Below are 27,275 nucleotides of genomic sequence, written 5' to 3'. Positions count from 1 at the left end.
ATTTTGTTAAATATGATGGAAAACAGCCATACATTAATGTGAGAGAGATGAAGAGCTGTAACACTATAGCCTCCAGTGGTTTAGTCTGATCCATGAAGATGTATCTACTTCTCAACTTGTAAGATAAAAACTTGGCATCACCACAGTTTGCATAATTACTTACTCACTGCCCATTATGCCAGTGGCGTTTAGGGCAGCAATAAAGGTCCTCCATCTCTGGCGGTGTTCAGAGCTTCCTTCATCTTGCCAGTAGCTTCTTCTCGGGTTTTCGCTACGGTCAGATGTAGAAGGATTCTTCACTGCTGTTTCCATAACAGTTTTGGTCTACCAGTTAAGGTTGTTAGACCTGAGCAGAACCCCCTGAACCTGGAAGACCGGTGGACCACATCTCGCCACTACCCTTTGACCTGTTTAGCATGTGTGACCCTACCAAGAGCCAAAGCACAAAGCCCTGACTCCAACCAACATAGCTCTCTGGCTCATTGGGGCATGCAGCCTCCAAACCATGACAAGGTTGTGGTCCTCTTGAAAGAAGGTATGACTTGGTTTAAAGTACATAAAATCATTACCATTCTCTCTACTGCTTTTCCTCCCAGAGTCTATGAAGAATGGGAGTACGGATGACAGCAAAACTTGACATCAAATGCGTACCCCTAAGGTACCTAAAATGTCATATTCTCCTTTTTATAAGATGCTGCCTGGCTTGCAGAGTCTTTCAAAATATTTTTGTTCTTTTGTTTTCTGTAGTATTCACTGTAATAGTAGGAAAAGTGGGAGAAAAATAGCAATGTGCTTTGTTAGCTATCTAGTCAAGGGAGAATTAACCCCAACCATGGTTTATAATAAAGATTTTGCAGATCTGTAGATCTGGTGCTGATGAACTGCCTTTTGCTGTTTTATGAAAGCCAGGAAATGGATGCAAGGCTGACTCATTTCAGTGAATAAATGAGACACAGAAATCATATTTTAAAAGATATATTTCAATTTGATAATTTTTAATTTTCAATTGAACATTCTTGAATTAGATTTTTTTTTTAAATATGTCAAAATTGTTTATAATGTAGATCGAAAGTAATACTTAACATGGAAGTGTCCAGGAATTTTTTTCCCAATTGGGCAATATTTTATGACCAACCAAGCATTTGGGGATTTGCAGGCAGCAGCATAAATTTATTGTTTTTTTTCCCTGTGTGAATATATTTTAAAATAATGCTTTCTTTTTCTATGATGAGGAAAAAATTAGTTGTGTGGCAAAATTAACAGCTTAGTGATTGTTTGAAATTCCTGATGCTCTGAAACAATTGTTGTTTGTACATGCAAATCTATAGCTAGCTGGCTTCGAGTTCCTGACGACATAGTTCTCCCCCCCGCCCCCCCCCCAATTAAAGGACCAGTACAGTATCTACTCTTGATGGGCTCCCGTTCGTGTTGGTGCTCAGTCCTTCAGATAATGAGTCTGCAGGCAGTATTCAGCTGTCAGAAGCTCATTTGTATAATCTCAGATTGCATGACCAGTAACAACAGCTACATGCGGTTCACTATTGCAGCAATGTTTAAATCATCTTCCAGGATAGCAATGCTCAGAAAGCCTGCTAGTTCTAAATGCACCAGATTGGCAGTGTTATAAATATTTTATCAAACACTGTTGTTGATTTGCAGTACATGCTGAGATTTTTATTTATCTCACAAGGTGTTAATTCCTTTGGTACTTTCTGAAAATGGCTATTAGTGGTCAGTGTAATGACTTTTGCTATTGCTTTGGCTCGCCGTGCTCTGAGATGCAGCCGAGGTGACCGTAACATGACTGTTGAAGACCTCTCCGCTCTTCTCACAAGTGCAGCTCATTTGTCATCTGGCAGTAAATCGAGCTGCACACGAGAGCCCAGGGACACATTCTGTGATGGTCTGATGGAAGTGAGCAGATAGTGCTGTAAAGGCGGCCTGTCACAGATGACTTGTGCTACAGCACATCTTTTCATTCATGCTCCTCTAAGGTAAAGCGCTTCAGCTTGTGGGGATGGCACTGCTTCGAGTAAGGACAACATGGTAGTCCAGTGGTTAGCACAATTGCCTTCCGGCACCAAACACTGCCATTCAGATTTAGTTCAATGGCGTAAGCGCAGCTCAGTAGTGTAGCAGTTAGTATAGTGTTATTAGAACGGAGATGAGGAGGAATTTGTTTATTCAATAGGTTTCAATGCAATCGCCCACCCCATTCTTTTAAACTCCAGCTATTACAGACCCAGAGCCATCAAACACAAAGATTGGCAAACTGTAAAGTTGTGCATGCAGTGGAGTGTGTGAGTGTGTGTGAAAGAGAGTTTTATATTGAGAAAGCCGTTGATGAAGATTGCGGCAGCAATATTAACACTATACAGCTTACAGCAAGTGATCTGGAGGAAGAAATAATGAGTTGATATATTGATCTCATGTGTTCAGCTGAAGGTAATACTCTTTCCTGCTGTTTAATTCCTTATTTTCCTTCCCCTGCATTTGAATCTTTCATCAGTCAGTAATCTATCCTAATCAATTTTCTTCATAATCACTGGGCTTCTTTTTCCTGAAGAATGCAAGCCTGTGTCCTGACAGCTTGCGGTCACAATGTCTTGCGTCTTTCTTCCTAGTGCCTTCTGCAGAGATGGGCCTCTTTTTGTGGACAAGCTTCATGGACTTCAGTTTGTTAAATTTGAGCTGAGTCCCTCATCATGTGCTGTGTGATGCATTTTTCATTCGTTTAGGAAGAAAAAAACTGAAACAAAGAGATAAAAAGCAGATAAAGCTGCAAAACAGGAGGCTGAATAATTCAAACACAAGAGAATTTGCAGATGCTGGAAATCCAGAGCAACACACACAAAATGCTGGAGGAACTCAGCAGGTCAGACAGTGTCTATGGAAATGACTGTACAGTTGACATTTCAGGCTGAGACCCTTCTTCGGGACTGGAAAAGAAGGGGGAAGATGTCAGAATAAAAAGATGGGGGAAAGAGGATGGAGGACTAGCTAGAAGGTGATCGTGAAGCCAAGTGGGTGGGAAGTGGTCTGAGATCCGCTTCATCTGCGAAAAGCAGAATTTCCCATTGGCTAACCACTTTAATTCCTATCCTTATTCACATGCTGACATGTCAGTCCATAGCCTGCCACAGTGAGGCCTCTCTCAGGCCGGAGGAACAACACCTCATATTCCATCTAGTAGCCTTCAACCTGATGGCATAAACATTGATTTCTCCTTCTGGTAATTTCTTTTCCTCCTGACTTATTCTATTCCCCACTCTGGCCTCTCATCTCTTTTCCTCACCAGTCTATCACAACCACCTCCCTCCCCCCCCCCCCCAAAAAAACCTCTGGTGCCCCTCCTCCCTCCTTCTTCCCTTCTCCCAGCCACTCTCCTCTCCTATTCGATTCCGCCCTGCCAGTCCTTTACCTTTCCTACCCGGCTGGCTTCACTTATCACCTTCTAACTATGCAACACACATCAAAGTTGCTGGTGAACGCAGCAGGCCAGGCAGCATCTCTAGGAAGAGGTACAGTGGACGTTTCAGGCCGAGACCCTTCGTCAGGACTAACTGAAGAAAGAGCCTAACAATCCTCTTTCCCCTTCCCCTACCTTTTTCATTCTGGTGAATTCCCCTTTCCTTTCCAGTCTTGACCTGCTGAGTTCGTGCAGCATTTTCTGTGAATAATTTAAATGACTTTGTATGCCCCCAAAACAAATCACTTGTAGCTGAAAGTCTTGGCTAATCCTGTGGAATATGAATGTGTATTAATTACAGGCATGTAATGCAGAGGGACTGGGTTGATAGGTGTTGGGAATGTTTTATGACTTTCTTAGAGAAACAGGTAAGTGCTGTGTCAGTGAGTGAACTCTGAAATTATGCCCACTCTTTGGTACAGGTAAGTTTTCCAGGCTGTTAATAGTCTAACAGAGATGTAGTGGGTCTGAGGTAAAACGAGTTTTTAAAAATATATTTTTATCTAGAGGTAAAGCACAGAACAGGTGTAAGACGCTGCACTGCCCAGCAACCCGCCTACTTAACCCTAACCTTATCACAGGACAACTTTATACTGACCAATTAACCTACTAACCTATATATCTGCGGGAGGAAACCCACACGCTCACGGGAAGCTTCTTACAGACGGCATCAAATTTGAACTCCGAACTCCAACACCCCAAGCTGTAATTTATTCATTTAGTTCCTGAAAATCAAACACAAATCAGAGAATTGTATTAAAAACTCAAAAAGACTGTGATCGAATGGAAACATTGCTAAACATCCACCAGGAATTTGTCAAAATGAGGAACAATAGTTAAATTAAATGTCCAGGAATATGTCTAGTAAGTTATGGCTTATGGGCATATTGATACATAACATCTAATTTACTGTATTTCTAAATTAAAGTTTCAATCATAGTGTTTCCAAAAAGTGAAATTGCCTTTCCAGGTTTATTATCACTGACATATATGTCGTGAAAATTGTTGTTTAGCAACAGCAGTATGGTGCAATACATAACATATACAATCAATTACAATATGAATTTATATATGTAAAATAAATTAAATTAGTGAAAAAGAGAGGGAAAATGATGAGCTGTTTGAGTTGGTTCCATGGTATATCTGTAGAAATTTGTTAGACATACCAAATCTCCTCAAACCCCTCATGAAATGCAGCCCCAGTCATGCCTTCTTCATAATTGTATCAATATACTGGGCTGAGGATAGACCTTCAAAGATATTGACACCCAGGAACTTGAAATTGCGCATCCTTTTCCACTGGTGAACCCTTGATGTGTACTGATGTTTGTTCTCTCGATCTCTCCTTCCTAAAATCCATATGCCACATGCTGGCCTTACTTTAGAGAAAAAAAAGGGGGGAAATTGGTTTAAAGCTCTGGAGGGGAAAAAAATCAATTAGTTTAAAATTGGGAGGGGGGGGGTGTGCTTGTTTCTAAATTATCCCAGTAGAGGGGGCTGTTGCTGCTTTATGATGTTGCTCATTAATACAGGCAAGGTGAAGAATGTAGAATTGGAACATTCATTGCTAAATTGCAAATAGCTGCTCTCTGCAAGTTCAAGTTCAAGTTTAATTGTCATTCAACCATACACATGTATACAGCTAAATGGAACGGCGTTGCTCCAGGGCAAAGGTGCAAAATACAGTACGTACAGTCACACACAGCACACATAGTTATCACTCATACAGTCACAAGCTATGAGGTGGAGTGGTAGCATAGTGTTTTGCATAATGCTTTGCAGAACCAGCGACCCAAGTTCAATTCCCGCGGCTGCCTGTAAGGAGTTTGTATGTTCTTCCTGTGACTGCGTGTGTTTCCTCCAGGTGTCTTGATTTCCTCCCACAGTCCATTGTAAATTGTCCCGTGATTAGGCGAGGGTTGCCAGGCGGCACAGCTTAAAGGGTCGGAAGGGCTTATTCTGTGCGGTATCTCAATAAATAAATAAACTTAGCAGAAGTCCCTGAGTGACATGGCCTGAAGACTAATGGTGCATGGGATGTTGTCCTGGAGACAAGTTTCTGCAAGTAGTGTGTCTTTGAATCTGAAAGGAAACAATTTTCCTGTCAAGAGTTTATAATCCAATGCTGTGTGCACACTATTTTCATCCTTAACTGGTTCCAAATAACTTTAACTCAGTGTGATTATCCCCAAAACTTTTCCACTAGGAAGAAGAGGCTAAACAGCTTGTCCGTGACGCCATCGCTGCAGGAATTTTCAATGACCTCGGGTCCGGCAGTAACATTGATCTATGTGTGATAACGAAGAATAAGTTGGACTATCTAAGACCACATGAAATTGCTAATAAAAAGGGCGTGAGGTAAGCACACGTTCAGCTTTGCACATGGAACTTGAAATATACACTCAGTGGTCACTTTATTAGGTACCCCCTGTACCTAATAAATTGGCCACTGGGAGTATGTTCATGGTCTTCTGCTGCTATTGCATGTTCAGAAATGCTCTTTTGTGTGCCATTGTTGTAACTTGTAGTTATCTGAGATACTGTTGCCTTCCTGTCAGCTTGAATCAGTTTGGCCATGCTCCTCTGACCTTTTATTGACGAAGTATTTTCACCCACAGAACTGCTGGATGTTTTTTTTTTGTTTTTTTGCACCATTGTGTGTGAAAATCCCCCGAGATCAACAGTTTCTGAGATCTCAAACCACTCTCTCTAGCAACGACAATCATTCTACGGTCAAAGTACTTTAGATCCCACTTCTTCCCCATTCTGATGTCTGGTCTGAACAACAGCTGAAGCTCTTGACTGTGACTGCGTGCTTTTATACATTGTGCTGCTGCCGCGTGATTGGCTGATGAGATTTGCACTAATGAACGGGTGTAGGTGATAAAGTGGCCAGTGAGAGTAGAGTGGTACAGTACAGGAACTGGGTCAGGCCTTTCCACCCACGATGATGCAGAATTAAACTGATATACTTCTGCCTGCACATGATCCATATCCCTCCATTCCCTACATATGGTGTCTAAAAGCACCATAAATACCACTGTTGTACCTGCTTCTAATTACCTCTAGCAGCCTGTTCCAGGCTCCCACCATTCTCTGTGTAGAAACAAAACTTGTCCCACACATCTCCTTTTAACTTCCCTCTTCTCACCTTAAATGCATGTTCTTGAGAACAAAGAATATTACAACACAGTGCAAGCCCTTTGTTATTGTGCTGACCTTTTAACCCACTCTAAAGTCAATCTAGCCCCTCCCTCTTATATAGACCTCCATTTTCCTATTATGCACAAGGCTATCTAAGAGTTTCTTAACTGTTCCTAAAGTACCTGCCTTTACCACATCCTCTGGCAGCATGTTCTACGCACCCACCACTCTCTGTGTGTAAAAATAACACAACAACAACTTACCTCTGACATCCCCTCCCCTATACGTTCCTCCAATTGCCTTAAAATGATGCCCCCCTGTTAGCCATTTCCACCCTGGGAAAAGGTCTCCAGTTGTCCACTCAACTTATGCCTCTTCTCATCTTGTATACCTCTGTCAAGTCACCTTTTATCCTCTAGATATACTTGACATTTCTATCCTGGAAAAAGAGATTCTTTGCTATCTGCCCTACTTATGCCACTCATAATTTTGTAAACTTCTATTGCGTCTCTCCTCAGCCTCCTACTCTCCAGAGAAAACAACCCAAATTGGTCCAACCTCTCCTTATAGCTCATACTCTCTAATCCAGACAATGTCCCAGTGAACCTCTCAATCATATTCTTCCTGTAATGGGGTGAGCAGTATTGTGGCTGGACTAATGTTTTATATAGCTGCAGTGTGACTTCCTTTCTTCGTAACTTGTTCATAGAATTCACCATTCCATCAGCTTATCTTTCTGTTGACACCTGGATTTTTCCTCATCTACTTAAACCTCTTAACCCTTGTAACTTGAACATCTCTCTTAAGTCTCCTCATAGCTTTCTCTAAGGGAAGTCTAGCCTCGCTTCTCTCTCAGCAGTACCACCGCTATTCTTCTAAGACTTCACAGCTCCTCCTTCAAGTGTCCGATAAGCCTCATAAACTGTGGTGCACAGTATTAGTCACAATAATTATTGAGCTTAAAACCAGATAATCAGCCCTTCCAGTTTGTAGGTCAGTTGATGAATGATGTTTCAACCTGCAATGTTGCTTTCTGCACAGATGCTGCCTGACCTTCTAAGTATTTATTTCAGTTATGCTTAGTTTTTATTTCAGGTTTCCAGCATCTGCAGGTTTTTACTTGTCCAACTTGAATCAGCGTTGTTACTGCCAATTGAATTCCTCTCATCTACTTTCACTTGCCTCCAAGCAGATCATCTGCAGGGAGCAAGTGTTCACCATCTTTCAGCAGGCACCATCACCACTTGAGTCGTTGATCCCTCTTCATGCTTTCCCCATCACGGGCTCCCTTTGTTCTCTCCACTCCTCCCTGTTCTCTATTGCTAAAGCAAGGCTGATTCCAAGCTGTTCGTGGTCCTAATTGAAGATTTCAGACTTAAGATTAAATGTTTCTCTCTGGCTTCACATTCTAAAGTAAAGAAATTACTTCCAGCATTCTGTTGTTTTTCTTCAAATAATTTCTTTGCTTTGGACCTCCGTTCCATTATTAAGCCACGGATGCTGTAAGCTTTTGTAAGACCATAACACACAGGAGCAGATTTAGGCCATTTGACTCATCAAGTCTGCTCCACCATTTCATCATTGCTAATTCATTATCCCTTTCAACCCCATATTTTCCTGCTTTCTCCCTGTAACCCATTTGGCCGCCTTATTAGTTAAGAACCTATCAACGTCTGCTTTTAATACACCCAATGACTTGGCCTCCACAGCCATCTGTGGCAATAAATTCTACAAATTTGCCACCCTTTGGCTAAAAAAAATGCTTCCTCATCTCTGCACTTAAGGGATGTCCTTGTATTCTGAAGCTGTGCTTTCTGGTCCTAAACTCTCTGACTATTGGATACATGCTCTCCACGTCACTTTATCAAGGCCGTTCAATATTCAATAGTTTTCAATAAGATGCCTCCTCGTTCTTCTAAGCTCCAGCCAGTACAGGCTCTTATCCTCACATGTTAACCATTTCATTTCCAGGTTCATTCTTATAAACCTTTGGGTTCTCTCCAATGGCAGCAAATCCTTTCTTAAATAAGGGGCCCAAAACTGCTCATAATACTCCAAATGCAGTCTGACCAATGCCTTGTAAAGGCTCAGCAATACATCCTTGCTTTTATATTCTAGCCTTCATGAAATGAATTCTAATATTACATTTGCCTTCCTTACTATTGACTCAACCAGCAAGTTAACTTTCAGGGAATCTTGCACTAGGACTCTCAAGTCCCTTTGCTCTTGCAATTTCTGAATTTGCTCCCCATTTAGAAAATAGTCTACTCTTTTATTGCCTTTACTAAAGTGCATAATCATACACTTCCCTACACTATATTCCATCTGGCACTTCTTTGCCATTCTCCTAATCTGGCCAATTCCTTCTAGAGACTCCTCAGTTAAGTATAACAGTCTTCTCAATTTGTCCTGCCACATTTTAAGGAACAACCAATTTACTCTTCCTGCATTCATGTTGTTGTAATATCTCAATATTCCTCCCTAAATGTACCAGATTGTCCTACCAGAGGCACATACAAAAGGCTGGAGGAACTCAGCCAGTCAGACAGTATCTATGGGAAGGAATAAAGAGTCGACATTTCAGGCCGAGGTCCTGATGAATGAACTTGGTCCAAAATATCAAATCGTTATTACTCTCCAGCGATGCTGCCTGACCTGCTGAGTTCTTGTATTATTTGTTGCTTTGGATTTCCATCATCTGCAGGATCTCTTGTGTTTATGTCTTCCAGAGGCTTTGTGCATTGTATACCACATTGGTTTTAAACTCTGCTGCTGAAGTGGCAGGCAGGACAGACACTTTGTCCACAACAGAATAGTCACAGTAACATAGTCATAGTCACAGTCATAGTCATAGTCAGTCGTACTTTATTGATCCGGGGGGAAATTGGTTTTTGTTACAGTTGTACCATAAATAATCAAATAGTAATAAAACCATAAATAGTTAAATAGTAATTTGTAAATTATGCCAGGAAATAAGTCCAGGACCCGCCTATTGGCTCAGGGTGTCTGACCCTCCAAGGGAGGAGTTGTAAAGTTTGATGGCCACAGGCAGGAATGACTTCCGATGATGCTCTGTACTGCATCTCGGTGGAATGAGTCTCTGGCTGAATGTACTCCTGTGCCCACCCAGTACATTATGTAGTGGATGGGAGACATTGTCCAAGATGGCATGCAACTTGGACAGCATCCTCTTTTCAGACACCACCGTCAGAGAGTCCAGTTCCATCCCCACAACATCACTGGCCTTACGAATGAGTTTGTTGATTCTGTTGGTGTCTGCTACCCTCAGCCTGCTGCCCCAGCACACAACAGCAAACATGATAGCACTGGCCACCACAGACTCGTAGAACATCCTCAGCATCGTCCCCAGATGTTAAAGAACCTCAGTCTCCTCAGGAAATAGAGACGGCTCTGACCCTTCTTGCAGACAGCCTCAGTGTCCTTTGACCAGTCCAGTTTATAGTCAATTCGTATCCCCAGGTATTTGTAATCCTCCACCATGTCCACACTGACCCCCTGGATGGAAACAGGGGTCGCCGGTACCTTAGCTCTCCTCAGGTCTACCACCAGCTCCTTAGTCTTTTTCACATTAAGCTGCAGATAATAGCACAAGATCAGCGACCAGGCAATTTACTTTCTGGAGCAACATTAGCAGGATATCAGTGCTCCTTGCTCTGCCAAGATATGATGTTCAGTGTCTACTTGAACATCTAATACATAGGCAGATACTAGATTTAATACCATTAATGAATGGGAATGATTTACTTCACAAATAGCCACTTGATTAGGTACAGGATTGGACACAGGAGTGGAACCTGGTGTGATCTTCTGCGACTTTAGCCCAAACATTTCAAGGTTCGATGTGTTGTGCCTTCAAAAATGCTCTTCTACACACCACTGTCGTAACACCTATTTTTTTTTTGAGTTACTGTCACCTTCCTGTAAGCTTGAACCAGACTGGCCTTTCCGCTCTGACCTTTCTCATTAACAAAGTGCTTTCATCCACAGAACTACCACTCACTGGATGTTTTTATTTGTTTGTTTGTTTTTCACACCACTCCCTGTAAACTCGAGAGTGAGTTGTGTGTGAAAATCCCAGATCAGCAGTTTCTGAGATTCTCAAACCACCCCGTCTGGGACCAACATCAGTCCGTGGTCAAAAAGTCACTTAGTTCACATTTCTTTCCCATTCTGATGTTTGGTCTGAACAATTGAACCTCTTGACCATGAACCGCAATGCTTTAGTGCATTGAGTTGCTGCCACATGGTTAGCCGGTGAGATATTTGCATTAAAGAGCAGGTGTGCAGGTGTACCTAATAAAGTGGCCACTGAATGTATGTGTCACTGGCAAAATCTGATTCAGATTTCACAAGGATTGCGTGGACTGCTTCTGTAGTTTTTGTTCTGCAATGCCCTCTCACTCCCACCCCTTTGGAAGGAAGGGAAAAAGGCTATGGCCTGTTATTTCTTAATCCTTTGATCCACCAATTTATACATCCTTTGAACCTCTTTGAGGAAGGTGTAGCAGTTGCTTAGTTCTATCTATTCCCTTGGGAAAGAACAGAACCAATGAAGTGTCTCAGCCCAAAACATCCAACTCTCCACTCCTCTCCATAGCTGCTGCCTGGTCTGCTGAGTTCTTTCAGCAGTTTGTATGTGTTTATCTGGAACTTAACAGCCAGTATTTTTCCCTACTTAACATAAATCATTGATCTCACTGCATTTCTTTCTCGTCTCAACAAAATGTTCCCCCAGCATTCTTAAAGTCAAAGTTCAAAAGAAATTAATTATCAAAGTGTGTATATTTTATTTATTTATTGAGATACAGCATAGAATAGGCCCTTCTGTCCATTCAAGCCACGTCACCCAGCAATCCCCTGATTTAATCCTAACCTAATCCCAGGACAATTTACAATGACAGTTAACGTACTAACCGGTAGGTCTTTGGTGTGTGGGGGGGAAACCAGAGCACCCAGAGGAAACCCACGTAGTCAAGGTGTGAGCGTACAAACTGTTTACAGGGAGGAGCGGTGGGAATTGAACCCGGGTCACCTGTATTGTAAAGTGTTTGCTCATCACTATGTTACCATATACTACCTTGAGATTAACTTTCATACAGAAAATAAATACAATAGAATTTATGATCAACAGTATACAGTATGTACACAAAAACTCATTAAATCCTAATTATTCAATAAGAAACCTATTCTTGGATAAGTTCAGGTTTTTGTATCTTCTGCCTGATGAGAGGGAAGAAGAGAGGATGACTGATGTGTGTGGGGTCTTTGATTATGTTGGCTGCTTTACTGAGCCAGCGAAGTGTGTCAACAGAGTCCATGGAGGGGAGATTGGTCACAGTGATGTGCTAAGCCGTGTACACAACTCTCTGCAGTTTCTTGTGATCATGGGCAGGGCAGTTACCATACCAAACTGTGGTGCATCTGGATAAGATGCTTTCTTTGATGCTACGAATAAACACAAAAACAAGAATCAGAATAAAACTCTACAAAGTTGAATCAACTTTGGTATCTCAGTAAGAGGAATAATTGCATTGATCCTAATCTTGAGAAAGTTTGGTTTCTCTGTTATAGATATTTATTGTATGTAATATATTTTCTATTTCCCTTCAGGCAAGGTAACTACAAGTACAGGAGGGGTGTGACAGGAGTCCTAACGCAGACGATTACTCCACTGGAACTTGAAGTGGTGGAGGAAGTTGTGCATACAATGGACACTTCCTGAAGAACCTGGTGTCCTTATTTTTTAACCACTCTGATGTGGATGTCCAAAAGATCGAATGGTTATATGTACCTTGAAATAGCAGGAGACATGTTCAATTTTTTTTTCCAAATAAAGTTGGTCTCCCAAAATGTCGTCTTATTCTGCAGTGAGTTTTTCTTATTTAATTCCTATTTTTTCCAGGAAATATTCCCTGTTTGTAGCTTCCCTCCTTTCTCGACAATTCCTCACTCTGCTGTTATCCACTTATGTCCATGCTTCCTGGGTTTCACGAAGTCAAAGAGTCAGCAGTGAGGATTACCATGCATTTAACATCAGTACAGGCCCATCAGCCTGTGATGGTGAGCAGTCCTCAATCTACTTTGAGATCAATCTAACCCTTCCCTCCCACATAACCCTCCATTTTTCTATCGTCCCTGTGCCTTTATAAGATTCTCTTAAATGTCCGGAATGTATCTGCTCTGTCACCACTCCTGGCAAGATATTCCACACACCCAACACTGTCTGTAAAAAAAACAACTGACCTCTGACATTACCTGTATACTTCCCTTCAATCACCATAAAATTATGCCCCCTCATATCAGCCATTTCAGCCTTGGGAAAAATGTCTCTGGTTATCCATTTGATCTATCCCTCTTACCTTGCTCATCTTACCACCACTTTTTTTCTCTGAAAAAAAAATCAGTCTTTTCTCTGAACATTTTCCTCTGCTTTTTTCGCTCTTGATCCTTTATTTGCACTCTAATCTCTCATGGTTTCTTTCTGTCTCTGTATATTCCCTCTTTAAAATACCACACCAGCATGCCTTACTGCCCTACAATCCCCCATGCACCAGAACCTCTGTTTTGTGACCTGTAGGATAGTTCTTCGTGCTGCTCGTTCATGCGTATCACATCTACCGTGGCATAGCAGCCTCTCACAATATGCAGAAACTACAGCGAACTGATAGGTCAGCAGAAAAGGTTATTGGACGCAGTCTATCGTCACTGCAGGACTTGTATGTGTCCAGAACAATGAAGAAGGCAGGAAAAATTAATTGCAGACACTACCAACCCAGGAAACTGACTTTTCCAAAAACTGCCTTCTAGAAAGTGATGTAGGGCTATTAAAACAAAAGCTTCACGCCATTTTAAAAGTTTCTTCCCCCAGGTAGTTATCTGATCAACTACTCTAGTTGCACCTCCTCACCCCCTCTATCTGTTAACCCATCACCGCACTACACTAAGCATTTTAAACCACATTTTACAATGTTGTTTACAGTGTAAATACATGCTAGTATTTATGCACATTTTATTCTATATGTCTTCTAATCTCTAGCTTTTTTATATAGTTTATAATCGGTGAATGTTGTTATTTTTTTGTTGCATGTTGTGCCTTGGCCAACACATCACAAACAGATTCCTAATACATGTAAGTGTACTTGATGAAGAAGTTGGTTCCTTGATCCTTAATGCATTTTCTGAATATCTTTCCCGGAGCAATTCTGAGTTCATTGAGTCACAGAGCACTACAGCATAGAAACAGGCCCTTTGGCCCATCTAGTCCATGCCAAAGTATTATTTTGCCTAGTTTCCATCAACCTGCACCTAGGTTGTGCCCCTCCCTTGCATGTGCTTATACAAACATCTCTTAAATGGTGCAATTGAACCCGCATTCGGCACTCCCACAGGGAGCTCGTTCCACACTCTCACCACCCCGAGTGAGGTAGTTCCCTCTCATGTTCCCCTAAAACATTTCACCTTTCACCCTTAACCCATGGTCTCTAGTTCTAGTCTCACCCAAGTTCGATGGAAAAAGCCTGCTTGCATATACCCTATCTATACCCCTCATAATTTTATATATCTCTATCAAATCTCCCCTCATTCTCTTACACTCCAGGGAATAAAATACTTCTATTCAACCTTTCACTGTAATTCAGGTCCTCAAATCCCAGCAAATTCTTTGTAAATTTTCTGGGTACTCTTTCATTCTTATTGACTTCTTTCCTGTAGGTAAATGACCAGAACTGCACACAATACTCGAAACGCCTTATACAATTTCAACTTAACACCCCAAATCCTAAATTCAATATTTCAATTTATGAAGGTCAGTATGTTAAAATTAATATGGTTCCCACTCACTCTGCTCCTGGACTGTTGAACTTTGAACTTTATATCTCTGTATCAGGTCCTTTGTCCTTAACATCTTGAAGGATCCTATCCACTCTACTCATGGACTGTTTGTCCCACTCTCATCAGTGAGGAGGCTACGTAGCATCCATGCTAGGACACCCAGACTCAAAAACAGTTACTTTCCCTAAGCAGTAAGACTGATCAACACCTTCACCCACTAACCCACCTCTCCACATTCCCCACCACCACTACCTTATCATTTCTTATCGGTCACCCCTGAAGTGCAGAGGAAACATGGGAGACTAACGGTCAAATACCTTCTGTACAGACACTCCTGTACCTAGCGTCACTTTATGGACATACAATCAATCTATGTAAATACGCTATCATGTATTTATTGTGTTTTTATTCCTAGTGTGTTCTTTATATTAATGAATCTTTTTTTGCGCTGTATCTGATCTGGAGTAACAATTATTTTGTTTAAACTTCCTTAAGGTTATAGCTGGGAGCGGTAGTGGGGATAAGTTCCCACTGCCTATTAAATCTTCCCAATGGTGTGTGTCTCAAATAGCCTCTGACAACCACATCCAGCTCCTGGCCTTCACATGTGGCTTAGCTATGAAGCCCAGTGGAGCCATTTCTACTGACTGGAGAAGCGACAAAGGCATGTTACTGACGCCTTAAAAACAGTTGCTTCCGGGGGTTGTCAGCTCATCCAGGAGGAAAACTCTGGCCTCAAATCTCTACTGCCTTGCGGCTGTACCCACTCATGGGGAAGGTTTCAGGAATAAACTCCTGGAGCTGGAGTCCCTAAGACATACTAGGTTGAGTTCAACGCTGACTGGCAACATGTGAAGCTGCCGGTACCAAACTCTGGTGTCTGCCGTTCCTTTGGGTTCATCAGTCATGTGGAGAGGGGAGCCTGCTACATGGGCAACAGTTTGCTCTCCATATCGTACTGCCCTGGCTTGTGTATCATGCAGACCACTAGGACGCAACATCAATGGTTGACCCGGACCAATGGAGGGCCTTTACACTTGTGTGCTGAAAATGACATTAAACAATCTTGAATTTTGGTAAAAGAGCAATTGCATGAAAATAATAATAGAATGGCAAGTTTTAGTTGCAAAGAAAGTCTCTAAGTAGTTATTTTTTATTCTGTTAGTATGCTGCAAATCATTTGATTTTAATGGTAGGCAGATTGATTTACAGAATTTTGCAAGCTTGATATAAGTAACACTATGAAGTTTTAAATCCATGCATCACCCGGTTAAAATAATAGATGCCGGAACAATTTTACACTTTAGTGTAAGCAACTATATTTGTGAATATGTCATTACTCTACATTGTATACAATGTTCCTAATATTAGCCTGCATAACTAATTAATGCAGAGTTTTGGTCCACAGTGTAATTCAGTACACGTCTACGTAAATAATGGATTGCTTCACCATGAGGATTGTATCAGAGTACTGGTTCCATCTGTACAGACTGGAGATACGACTCCATTTAAAATGTAAGCTCGTCCCTATGCCTGTGTGTTCTCACGCATTACCCGTTAACAAGTGGTCTTCAATCCCCTCACAGTCCCTTGGCAGGTCAAGTACCAGGAATGAAGTCTAGGGAAACACAACAGACCTCCGAACGTCCGTCACACTAAAGCACTATATCTTTTTTCTTCGTGTGTTTCACGAATCCAGTACATTGGAAAACATTCACATTTTACAAGGCATTCACAGCTGGTAAATCGACAGGATTGTTGGAAGGGCCACTCTGCCCCTGGCTAATCAGTATTGACAGTGTTGAAAACATCACAGTTACTGTATGCTGTAAACCCAGCCTATCTAAGACGCATCACTCTGGGTCTTTGAGTTCACTGAATATTTCCTGTTGAGCCATGCCCAAGATATTGTACTGTTTCTTCTGAGAACTCAAATGCATTTTTTGTATGTGTGTGTTTTTTAATCCATTGTATGTGAAAATAACCGCAGATTAGTCTGCGTCTTTGAGTGACAGTGGTTAAACACAGCAAGTACAGATACTGTTCTGAGGGCTGAAGAGTGTTTCTGTTGCCAATAGTCTGACTTGGAGAGAAAGCATATGATATACACTCAGTGGCCACTGCATTAGCTACCTCCTGTACCTAATTAAGTAGTCACTGAGTGTATGTTTGTAGTCTTCTGCTGCTGTAGCCCATCCATTTCAAGGTTCGATGTGTTGTATATTCAGAGATGCTCTTCTGCACACCACTGTTGTAACATGTGGTTATTTGAGTTACTGTCGCCTTCCTGTCAGCTTGAACCAGTCTGGCCATTCTCACCTGACTTCTCTCATTAACTGCTCCTCATTGGATTTTTTGTTTTCACACCATTCTCTGTAAACTCTAGAGACTTGTGTGTGAAAATCCCAGGAGAACAGCAATTTCTGAGAAACTCAAACCATCAAATCTGGCATCAATAATCATTCCACAGTCAAAGTCACTTAAATCACATTTCTTTCCCCATTCTGATGTTTGGTCTGAACAACAATTGAACCTCTTGACCATGTCTGCATGCTTTTGTATATTGAATTGCTGCCACATGATTTGCTGATTAGATATTTGCATTAATGAGCAAATGTACCTAATAAAGTGGCCAATTAGTGTATAACTCCTTTTCTGCTCACTGTCATCCTTGAATTAACTTTCAATGAGATGAGGAATTTTGAATGGTTACAGTTATGTATGAAGAAATGAATTAGTAAGGCTCAGTTATATTTGGCACTTGGAGATCTTTTGCCGGATAATCTTTTGGCCACATTGAAGGCACACAAGGTCTCTGACCTTCGCATCAGCTGAGTGTTCTCACTATCACTCACTCCCCTGGTTATAAAGACCTCCAACTCAACCATAACCTCAGTCAAAGACTGATCACATCGAAAATGTGAGAAGGCAGTGAGTCAGTCATTGTTAAAATGTAATATCACCGTGGTTTGACTCCATACTATGGAGCAAGTCGAGATAAACTGCGGCTAAGGCGAGAAAGGGAAAAATAGAACAAGATTACATTACTGTACCGTTACTGGAGTATTTGACATACAAATACACATCAACACTGTGTTCCCCTGGAAGTACACTAAATAACTCTGAAAAGATAACTTTCTCTAAGCTATTTAGTAAAAATATCTTATGTAGACTAATTTTTTAACATTGCTAAGAATAGTCTATCATTTCTATTTCAATATTTTTCTTACAGAGTGTGTTAGGGGAAACATGTTGCTCACCACTTTCCTTGCTTGTCTTACCACACTGACAATTGTTAGTCCAAAATAATAATGTGTACTGAATTCCGTTTTACATAATGGTTCTACATTGTTTAACATCACTGCTTTGAAATTTCATAAACAGAAATGAGAGTAAGAAATTATAAAGCATATCTCTAAATACATTTTGAAAATGTAACACAGAAGCACGGAGACTATATCATTCCTTTAGCATTTGGTCAGATAACCGAACTTAACCATTCTACAGAGGCTAAAATCTATTCTAACTGTCCGTACAGTGTTATTTAGTTCCAAAATGGGTCTATCTCATTCCGCTGGCAGCGCTTTTCTCCCTTCAGATCTTCGCTGGTGTTTATTTTGTTTCTTTCAAACAAACTTTAGGCAAGGCTATGCTGTAATTGTTCTCAGGCAGACCTCTGCAAGGCTGGCTGTTCAGGTACTTGCTGTCCACCCGTGCATCTGCTTTGCGATTTGGTGCATGAAGCTTATATCTGGTCGAAGGTCGGGCTCAGGGTTGATGCACATGATCACCAACTCTCGTAGCTACGGAAAGACGTACATCTCGTTAGACAAGTGTGCGGCAATGCAGTGTAGTGGTTAAGATTCAAGATTCATCTTTATTTATCATTACATACATTGAAATATACAGTGAAATGCATCATTTGTATTAATGACTATCACACCCAAGGATGTGCTGGGGGCAGCCCACAAGTGTCACACACATCCTGGCAGCAACTTAGCATGGCCATAATGCTCAACAGAACAACACAGAACACAAGAAGCAACAAAACAACCCCCATTCCTCCTTTGCACCTACAAATGCAGTCCTTTATATGCAGGATAGGTCTCAGCCCCCCAACCTCCAGTGGATGTGGACTTGGGCCTGTAGGCCTTGTGGCATGACTTCCCCACTGGACTGGCAAAGATTTGCGGACTCGGCACAGACCAATGGGCCTCAATTTCCAGACTTCTGATTAGACCCTCAGGCCTCAATCCTCGATGTTAATTCCAAGGTCCAGCAGTTACTGTAATGTTATACAGTGCCAGCAGCCCAGGTTCAACTCCTGTCACTGTCTAGCCTAGACCATCTTCATTACTGGTGCTTCATTATTGCAAACAGTCCAATCAACCATTTTGTAGCCTCATTTGCAGACCATCACCCACCCGCCCCCCCCCCCCACCACAGTACAGTGGCCAAAGGCGACTATAACATTTATGGCTGAGCTACTGATCAACTGGACTTCAATAATGAAAAGGAAGATCAGTGTAAGTCCAGCAACATCTGTGGAAGAAAAGCTGAGATGATGTGGGTGGCACAGTAGCCAGCAACTAGTATAACGTTTTACAGTGCCAGTGATCAGAGTTCAATTCTTGCTTCTGTCTCTAGGGCATTTGTACATACCCCCTGTGGCCACATGAATTTCCTGCCACATTCCAAAGATGCACAGATTAGGGTTACCGACTTATAGTCATACTATATTGGTGCCAGAAGCATGGTGAGTCTTGCGGACTGCCCTCAGCATATTCTCAACACAAAGTGTCACCTTTAACTGTGTTATGAGGTATAAGTGATGAATAAAGCTAATCTTTCTTTCTTCCCTCCTTCCCTCCCTCCCTACTTATCATCCCATCCTTCCTTATATATTTCTTCTATGCTTTCTTTTTCATTCTTTCTGTCCATCTTTCTTTCCCAAGTATAAAATCAGACAATTGAAATGAGACAAGACCATGCTTTCTAGTCTAAAGCCCAGGATCTCCTCTTCCTTTCTAACACTGCACACCGTATACCCCATCACTTTCACAAATGTGTACATTCGTAGCCCAGATTTAAATCCAGAGCTAATCCTTGAGCTTTGTAAAGATTTCAATATCACAGCTTTACATACAAGATTGATTTTAAGGCAGCTGATTTTGAAAATGATATTAGCTACAGAAATCTTGCTGCAGCAGTTGTGGAACCAGCAGAATTACATGATTTATGATGGGCTCATTCCTCTCTTTAAATAATTTTGTTCATTTAAATATTTTATCACAGCATTTTGATGCATAACGTGGAATACAGCAGCTGCTTATAAATGTATTTATGAAAAATGCAGTCTGAACATATTTTGTTAATCGGTAAACTGATTTTTGCCGAATATGATCTGTAAACTGAACTGATTACTTTTACACTCAGTGGCCACATTATTAGGAATCTCCTGTACCTAATAAAGTAACCACTGAGTGTATGTTCATGGTCTTCTGCTGCTGTAGCTCATCCACTTCAAGATTTAATGTGTTGTGTGTTCAGAGATGCTCTTCTGCACACCACTGTTGTAGCATGTGGTTACTTGGGTTACTGTTGCCTTCCTGTCAGCTTGAACCAATTTGTCCATTTTCCTCTGACCTCTCTCATTAACAAGGTGTTTTCACCCACAGAACTGCCACTCACTAGATGTTGTTTGCTTATCGCACCATTCTCTGTAAACTCTAGAGAATGTTGGGCGTGAAAATCCCAGGAGATCAGCAGTTCTTGAAATACTCAAACCACCCCATCTGGCACCAACAATCATTCCACAGTCAAAGTCACTTAGATCACATTTCTTCCCTATTCTGATGTTTGGTCTGAACAACAACTGAACCTCGACCATGTCTGCATGCTTTTATTCATTGAGTTTCTGCCACATGATTGGCTGATTAGACATTTGCATTAATGAGTTAGTGTACAAGTGAGTGTACCTAATAAAGTGGCCACCTAGTGCATCGTTTCATTGCCTGATTATTGCCTCACTATATTGCTAACTTCACTACTTTGCTCTCTGTTTACACTATTTAATTTTTACACACTCAAACTGCTGGAAGAACTCAGCAGGTCAAGCAGCATCTATGGAGTGAATTTCGGGCTGAGACCCTCCATCAGGTCGTGACCCAAAACATTGTCTATTTATTCCTCTCATAAAGCCATTGAGCACTACAGCACATCAGCAGCCCCTTCGGCCCATCTAGTTCATGGCAAACTGATTATGTCCGGTCCCATCAACATCCATGTACTTATCCAAACTTTTCTTAAGTGTTGAAATTCTGCTGCCATGTCTTATGGAAGTCGTACCTGTATCCACCACCTCCACTGCAAGCTCATTCCATACTCCTGCCACCCTCAGAGTGATGTTTCCCCCTCCCCCATATTCCCTTTAATAGTTCACCTTTCACTCTTAATCTATGACCTCTAGTTCTAGTCTCAACCCACCTCATCCATAGCTACTGCCTGACCTATTGAGTTCCTCCAGCATTTTGTGTGTGTTGCTCTGAATTTCCAGCATCTGCGGAATCTCTTGTGTTATTTAATTTTTATATGTTCTTATTGTAACTTATAGTAATTTTACTATATTGTACTTGTTGTCACAGAACCAAATTTTATGACTTATGTCAGCGATAGTAAAACTGATCCTGAATCTGATTCATATGTTAGATTGATTAATTTTCTCATCAGTGTGCAATGATTGAAATGTAGGTTGGTTGGAATCAAAAGCCCTTTTGCCCCATAGTCCAATCTTCAGGACCATCTTCCTGGTCACATTTTGTAACCGCCTGCTGTCCAGTTTTGCAGAGCCTGGAGCTTTGGAACAACTGTTCCTCCTCACACCTGGAATGTGAGCAGTCTTGGGGCCCCTATCTAAGAAAGGATGTGTTGGCATTGGATAGGGTCCAGAGGAGGTTCACAAGAATGATCCCATGAATCAAAGGGTTCATGTGTGAGAAGCATTTGATGGCTGTGGGCCTGTACTCACTGGAGTTTAGGAGAATGAGGGGAGATATCACCAAATCTTACTGCATATTGAAGAACTTGGAAAGAGTGGAAGTGGAAGCAATGTTTCCTATAGTGGGGGAGTCTAAGACAAGAAGGCACAACCTCGGAAAAGAGGCATGTTCTTTTAGAAATGAGATGAAGAGGAATTTCTTTGGCCACAGGGTGGTGAATCTGTGGAATTCGTTGCCACAGACAGCTATGGAGGCCAAGTTGTTTCTCTGACAGAAGAAGGAGCAAAGACAGGTTATCGGCATCTTAAAACCGGTCACTTCGGACGGGGGGGCTTGTCGGCTATGGTTGGCAGCTCGTCTAGGAGAAGGAAAACTCAGATCTCAAACCATCACTGTCTTGTGGCTATACCCACTCATCGGGCAGGCTGAGGGAATAATACGGAGCTGGAGTCCCTAAAACAGTCCTGCGTTGAGTTCAACGCTGACTGGCAACTGCTGTGATGCCGTTGATGCCAAACTGTATCGTTCTCTGCTATTCCTTTGGATTCATAAGCTGGTTGGAGAGTGTGAGCCTCTTCTTCATATCATACTGCCCTGGCTTGCATATCAGGTAGACAACCTGGGGCACAGCATCCATGGTTGACCCTGACCAGCGGAGGCTCTCAGGTTAACTGAGCATATTAGGGGTGAATAACAGCATTTAAATGCTCATTAAATAAGAAATAAATAAACCAGTCCACAGAAAATTTGCAATAAAATAATGAGAGTTATAAAATGAAGATGAAGCCATATAACTGACTCAAGAGCTGGTGATGTCTTTTGAGCAAGGAGTATTGTGAGGAGGATTGTTAGAGGTGTTGTGCTTCTTTGAAAGAGGGAACTGTTCTTCTCAGTAGTTTGCTGAAGGACTGGAGAAAACAGGTTGGAGGTAATGGGCAAAGGTTATGTGAGACGGCAGGAGAGTGGGGTTGAGGGGGATCAAGAGTCAGCCATGATGGAATATCAGAGCAGACTCGATGGGCCTCCAGCATTTTGTATGCATTGCCGAGGGATGAGACTAATGGATTCACATCAAGAGAGCTGGCACCGAATTGAAGGGTTACGTGGATTCCGCCTATCCCGTTGGAAAAGCAAGGTGAACTTTGAAACCACAGGGTAAGTCTATCAAACATCAATGAAGTAACGTTTCCAGTGAGGCAACTAAAATAAAAAAATCTGTGATTATATAAAGCAGACAGATTGCTACTGGTAATCCCCAATGTGAATTCCACTACAAATAGTACACCTGTTCTGTAAATCCAGTCTCTGGGAAGGTTGCAAGATAGATTTATTAATGAAGCAATAGGATCAAAAGTTCCTGACATTAGAAAAAACTGCAAGCATATTTCCCACCAAACGTGGGCAAATGAGAAGGAAAATAACATGAACTAGTGAGAAAATGATGCTTTGGATAATGTCAAATCAGCTCAAAAAAAGGAAAATTTGATCATTCAACAAGGTTTTTTTGGGTTCCAATTATTAAGACCTTAAGACATTAGGAGCAAAATTACACCATCGAGTCTGCTCCACCATTCAATCATGGCTGATTTATTATTTGTCTTTACCCCATTCTCCTGCCTTGTCCTCATAACCTTCGGTCAAGAACCGATCAAGCTCCGCTTTAAATATACCCAATGACTTGGCCTCCACAGCCATCTCTGGCAATAAATTCCTGAGATTCACCACCCTCTCACTAAATAAATTCCTTGGGCTAAAGAAATTAATATCAACATTAGATGTTTGATCAAATGTTGCATTTCCAAGCAGTTTTTGGTCTTTTATTCTGGTGTTTCTTTCTCAAATGCTTTGGACCAGGGTCTCGGGGTTTAGATTTTTACATGTGATTTCATCAGCCTTGCCACACACCCAGTGCAGAGAGACTTCTAGTCACTTCTGCTACTTGATTATTGAAAAATGATACCTCCACTTCGAAAGGGGCCTTGCAAGCTCCCAGAGCAGTCAATGAGGTGCTAAAATACCACAGATGCTAGAAAGCTGAAATCAAGCAGAGAATACAGGAAATACTCAACAGGTCAGGCAGTATCTGTGGAGAGCAAAAGAATGCAAACACTTCAAAACTTGGGATGATTAGAGATGAAACAGTAAGGTGCCATGACAGCAGTATAAGATGATAAGAGGCATGGACGTAATAGACAGCCATTGGCTTTTCCCCCAGAGCAGAAAAGGTTAATATAAGAGGGCATAAATTTAAGGTGCTTGGAGGGGTCAAAGGTAGGTTTTATTCACAGTGGTAGGTGCATGGAACACGTTGCCAGGGTTGGTGGTAGAGACAGATACATTAGGGACATTTAAGAGACTCTTAGATGGGCACATGGATGATAGAAAAATGTGAACCATCTAAGAGTCTCTTATCTGTCTCTACCACCATCCCTGGCAGTGTATTCGATGTATGTACTGCTCTCTCGTGTAAAAAATAATTTCCTCTGATATCCCTTCTGTACTTTACATGTGACAATAATAAACCAACACCAATGCCCTGTTGGTAAAGACTCTTTCCTATCTAAGCACTTCATAATTTTATTAGGTCTGTAAGATAGAATACTTTCTAGGGTGCATCATTTGGACATTAGTCTACACATTTATTCTTCCTACCAAAGAGCATGACCCCGCAGTTCTCTACATTGTATTCCACCTGCCACTTCTTCACCCACACTCCTTGGAAAGAGAAAGAGTATTAATGTTTCCAGTTGAAGGCCCTTTCTGAAAAGTATGGAAATAATTTTTATTTGGAGGTACAGCACTGTAGCAGACCCTGCTGGCCCACCAAGCCTGCACTGACCAATTACACGCATGTGACCTGTGCGGCATGTCTTTAGAATGCTGGAGATTTGAACCCGGGTCACCGGCGCTGTAAAAGTGTTAAGCTACCGTGCAGTCCGTATTAAATGCCTCCCACCCCGAACCCTTCTTGGCCTACCTTCTCAGAGAAGTGCTCTTCTGGAAGAGGTGGGTAGTCACATTGCTCTATCTTTTTACAGAGGGAAAAGAGATTCATTTTGTCCCCATAGAATGGGCTCTGGAGGGCGGCCATCTGTGAGGTGAAGGGGAAAAAAAATGAAGGATCAATGTATTCTTCTTGCAGCCTCTCGAGCACGTCCGTTACTGTCAGTGTCCGTATTATAAGCATAGATTCATCATCATCATCATCATTATGTGCTATGCTGTGTGGCATAGGTGATCATGATTGTTCTTGGCAAATTCTTCTGCAGAAGTGGTTTGCCATTGCCTTCTTCTGGGCAGTGTCTTTACAAGATTGCTAACCCCAGCCATTATCAATACTGTTCTAAGATTGTCTACCAGGGGTCAGTGATCGCATCACCTGGACTTTTTGATATGCACCAGCCACTCATATGACCATCCACTACCTGCTCCCATGGCTTCAAATGACCCTAAGCTTTTAAATCTTTCCCCTCTTACCTTAAACCTATCATCTTTAGCTCTGGGTAAAAGATTATGCTCATCACCCTATCTATGTCTTTCATAATGTTATACATCTCTGAAAGATCCCATTCTCCTATGATCCAATGAAAATAAGTCCCAACTTGATCAACCTCTCTCCATTAGTCAGTCCCTTGAGTCCCGGTAACATTCTTGTAAATCTTCTCTGCACCCTTGCCAGCTTTATTTGTTTATTTATTTAGTGATACTGTGTGGAACAGGCCCTTCCAGCCTAACGAGCTGTGCTGCCCAGCAACCCACTTATTTAATCCTAGCCTAATCACAGGACAGCATAATGATCAATTAGCCTACTAACTGGTACATCTTTGGAGTGCGGGAGTTAACCGGAGCACATGGAGGAAACCCACACGTTCACAGGGAGGAATGTACAAACTCCTTACAGATGACATCAGAATTGAACCCCAAACTCCAATGCCTTGAGCTGTAATAGGGTCGTAATAACCGCCACACAACCGTGGTGCTTTAAGTGCACCTTAATGGCAACTTTTGGGAGGACATCGCAAGCGATCGCTCTCACTGGAGGCTGGAACTACGCAGAGGTCTAAAAAGAGGAGAAGGGAAACTGAAGCTTGCTGCTGAAGAAAAGCGCACTCGTCAGAAAAACAGCACCAAGACAACACTGGAGGACAGCGCCTTCAAGTGCAGTCGCTGCAGCCGAGACTGTCACTCCCGTGTGGGACTGTACAGCCACAACAGATGCTGCCCTACCAGCACAGACCGAAGCAAGACTTTCCAGGCGCAGATCCATGGTCTCACGAGACTAATGGATGCCACCACCAATGGCAACTTTCCTATAGCTATATTACCAGAACTGAATGAATATTCCAAATCCAGTCTCACCAACATCATATACATACAACTACAAACATAACATCCCAACTTTTATACCCATTGCCCTGACTAATGAAAACCAGTGTGCCATAAGCCTTCTTCACCATCCTATACCTACCTGAGATGGCCCTTTCAGGGAACCATGTACCTAAATTCCTAGGTCCATTTGTTCTATCACAGTCGTCAGGTCTGACTATTCACTGTAAAAATCCCACCCTCATTGGTCTTCCCAAACTGCAACATCTCAGACTTCTCTGAATTAAACTGCATTTGCCATTCTCCAGCCCACTTACTCAGCTGATCAAGGACCCTCTGTAAATCCTGACAACCACCTTCACTGCCAATGACACCACCTATTTAATTGCTTCCACAACTCAGATAGATTGATATATATGATTAAAATTGAGCATTCATTTTGAGAGGACTAGACTGTAAAAGCAAGGATGTAATGCTCCTGGTGAAACCTTCATAAATCGTGGGGCTGCTTTGTTCAGCACCTCCACTCCACCCACCAAAAGTGGAACTTCCCAGTGGCCAAACATCTTAATTCCAATTCCCAATCCCGCTCTGACGTGTCTGTGCCAAGATGAGGCCACCCTCAGGGTCAAGGAGCAACACCTTATGTTCTGTCTGGGAAACCTCCCACCTGAAGGCATGAACATCGATTTCTCCTTCTGGTAAAAAAATATTTTCCTTCCCCCTCCGCTCTTCTTCTATTCCCCACTCTGGTCTCTAAAGTCTTCTTACCTGCCTATTACCTCCCACTGGGTCCCCTCCTCCTTCCCTTTCCCCTATGGTCCACTCTCCTTTCCTGTCAGATTCCTCCCCAGCCCTTTATCTTCAATGACTCAAAGTATATTTATTGTCAAAGAATGTATAAATTCTACACCTTGAGATTTGTCTGCTTACAAGCAGCCTCTAAGCAAGACAGTTTTGTGGGTAATCTTTCCTACACCTGACTCCACCCATTTCCTTCTAGCTTGCCCTCCTTCCCCTCCCCCCAGCTTTTTATTCTGCGATTTTTCCCCTTCCTTTCCAGTCCTGATGAAGGGTCTCGGCCCGAAACTTCAACTGTTTATTCATTTCCATAGATGCGACCAGACCTGCGTTTTGTGTGTTACTATGTAATGCTAAGGCTTTATAAGACATTGGTCAGACCACACTTGGAGTACTGTGAGCAATTTTTAAAGTTGAAAGTTTTTTTAAATTACCATATACAACCCTGAGATTCATTTCTTGCAGGCATTCTCAATAAATCCACAATAGAATAATAACCATATTAGAATCAATGAAGGACCGCAGCAAGCAAAACACACAAAATGCTAGAAGGACTCGACAGGCCAGGCAGCGTCTATGGAGGCAAGTCAACATTTGACATTTTAGGCTGAGACCCTTCATTAGGACTGGAAAAAAAGGATGACAATTCAGAGCACCAACAAAATCCACACCAACTTGGGCGTTCA

The 27,275-nt window shown here is 41.9% G+C and overlaps 2 protein-coding genes across 10 annotated transcripts in view; one reads left to right on the top strand and one right to left on the bottom strand.

Annotated features, from left to right (window-relative positions):
• The window catches only part of psmb7 (proteasome 20S subunit beta 7), a 75,406-nt gene extending 62,922 nt beyond the window's left edge, over positions 1-12,484 (top strand). Inside the window, exons 7-8 of the mRNA XM_063073376.1 lie at positions 5,676-5,827; positions 12,245-12,484. Of these exons, the coding sequence (XP_062929446.1) occupies positions 5,676-5,827; positions 12,245-12,356 (264 nt within the window). The 3' untranslated portion in view covers positions 12,357-12,484. The remainder of the gene's footprint in view (positions 1-5,675; positions 5,828-12,244) is intronic.
• Positions 12,485-12,631: 147 nt separating this feature from the next.
• Positions 12,632-27,275, bottom strand: part of LOC134359764 (serine/threonine-protein kinase Nek6-like) — a 176,494-nt gene continuing 161,850 nt past the window's right edge. For 8 of the 9 annotated variants that reach the window (XM_063073367.1, XM_063073371.1, XM_063073372.1 and 5 more), the window contains exons 9-10: positions 24,440-24,553; positions 12,632-18,267 (exon numbers count right to left, since the gene is read on the bottom strand). In XM_063073367.1, coding sequence (XP_062929437.1) covers positions 18,157-18,267; positions 24,440-24,553 — 225 coding nt within the window. In that variant the 3' untranslated portion in view covers positions 12,632-18,156. The remainder of the gene's footprint in view (positions 18,268-24,439; positions 24,554-27,275) is intronic. The other variant, XM_063073375.1, reaches the window with a different exon arrangement.

The sequence above is a fragment of the Mobula hypostoma genome, chromosome 21 (genome assembly GCF_963921235.1).
Source record: "Mobula hypostoma chromosome 21, sMobHyp1.1, whole genome shotgun sequence".
In the NCBI taxonomy this organism is placed as follows: Eukaryota; Metazoa; Chordata; class Chondrichthyes; order Myliobatiformes; family Myliobatidae; genus Mobula; species Mobula hypostoma.
The sequence above is the reverse complement of the archived record's forward strand: the minus strand, read 5'-3'. Positions and strand labels throughout refer to the sequence as shown.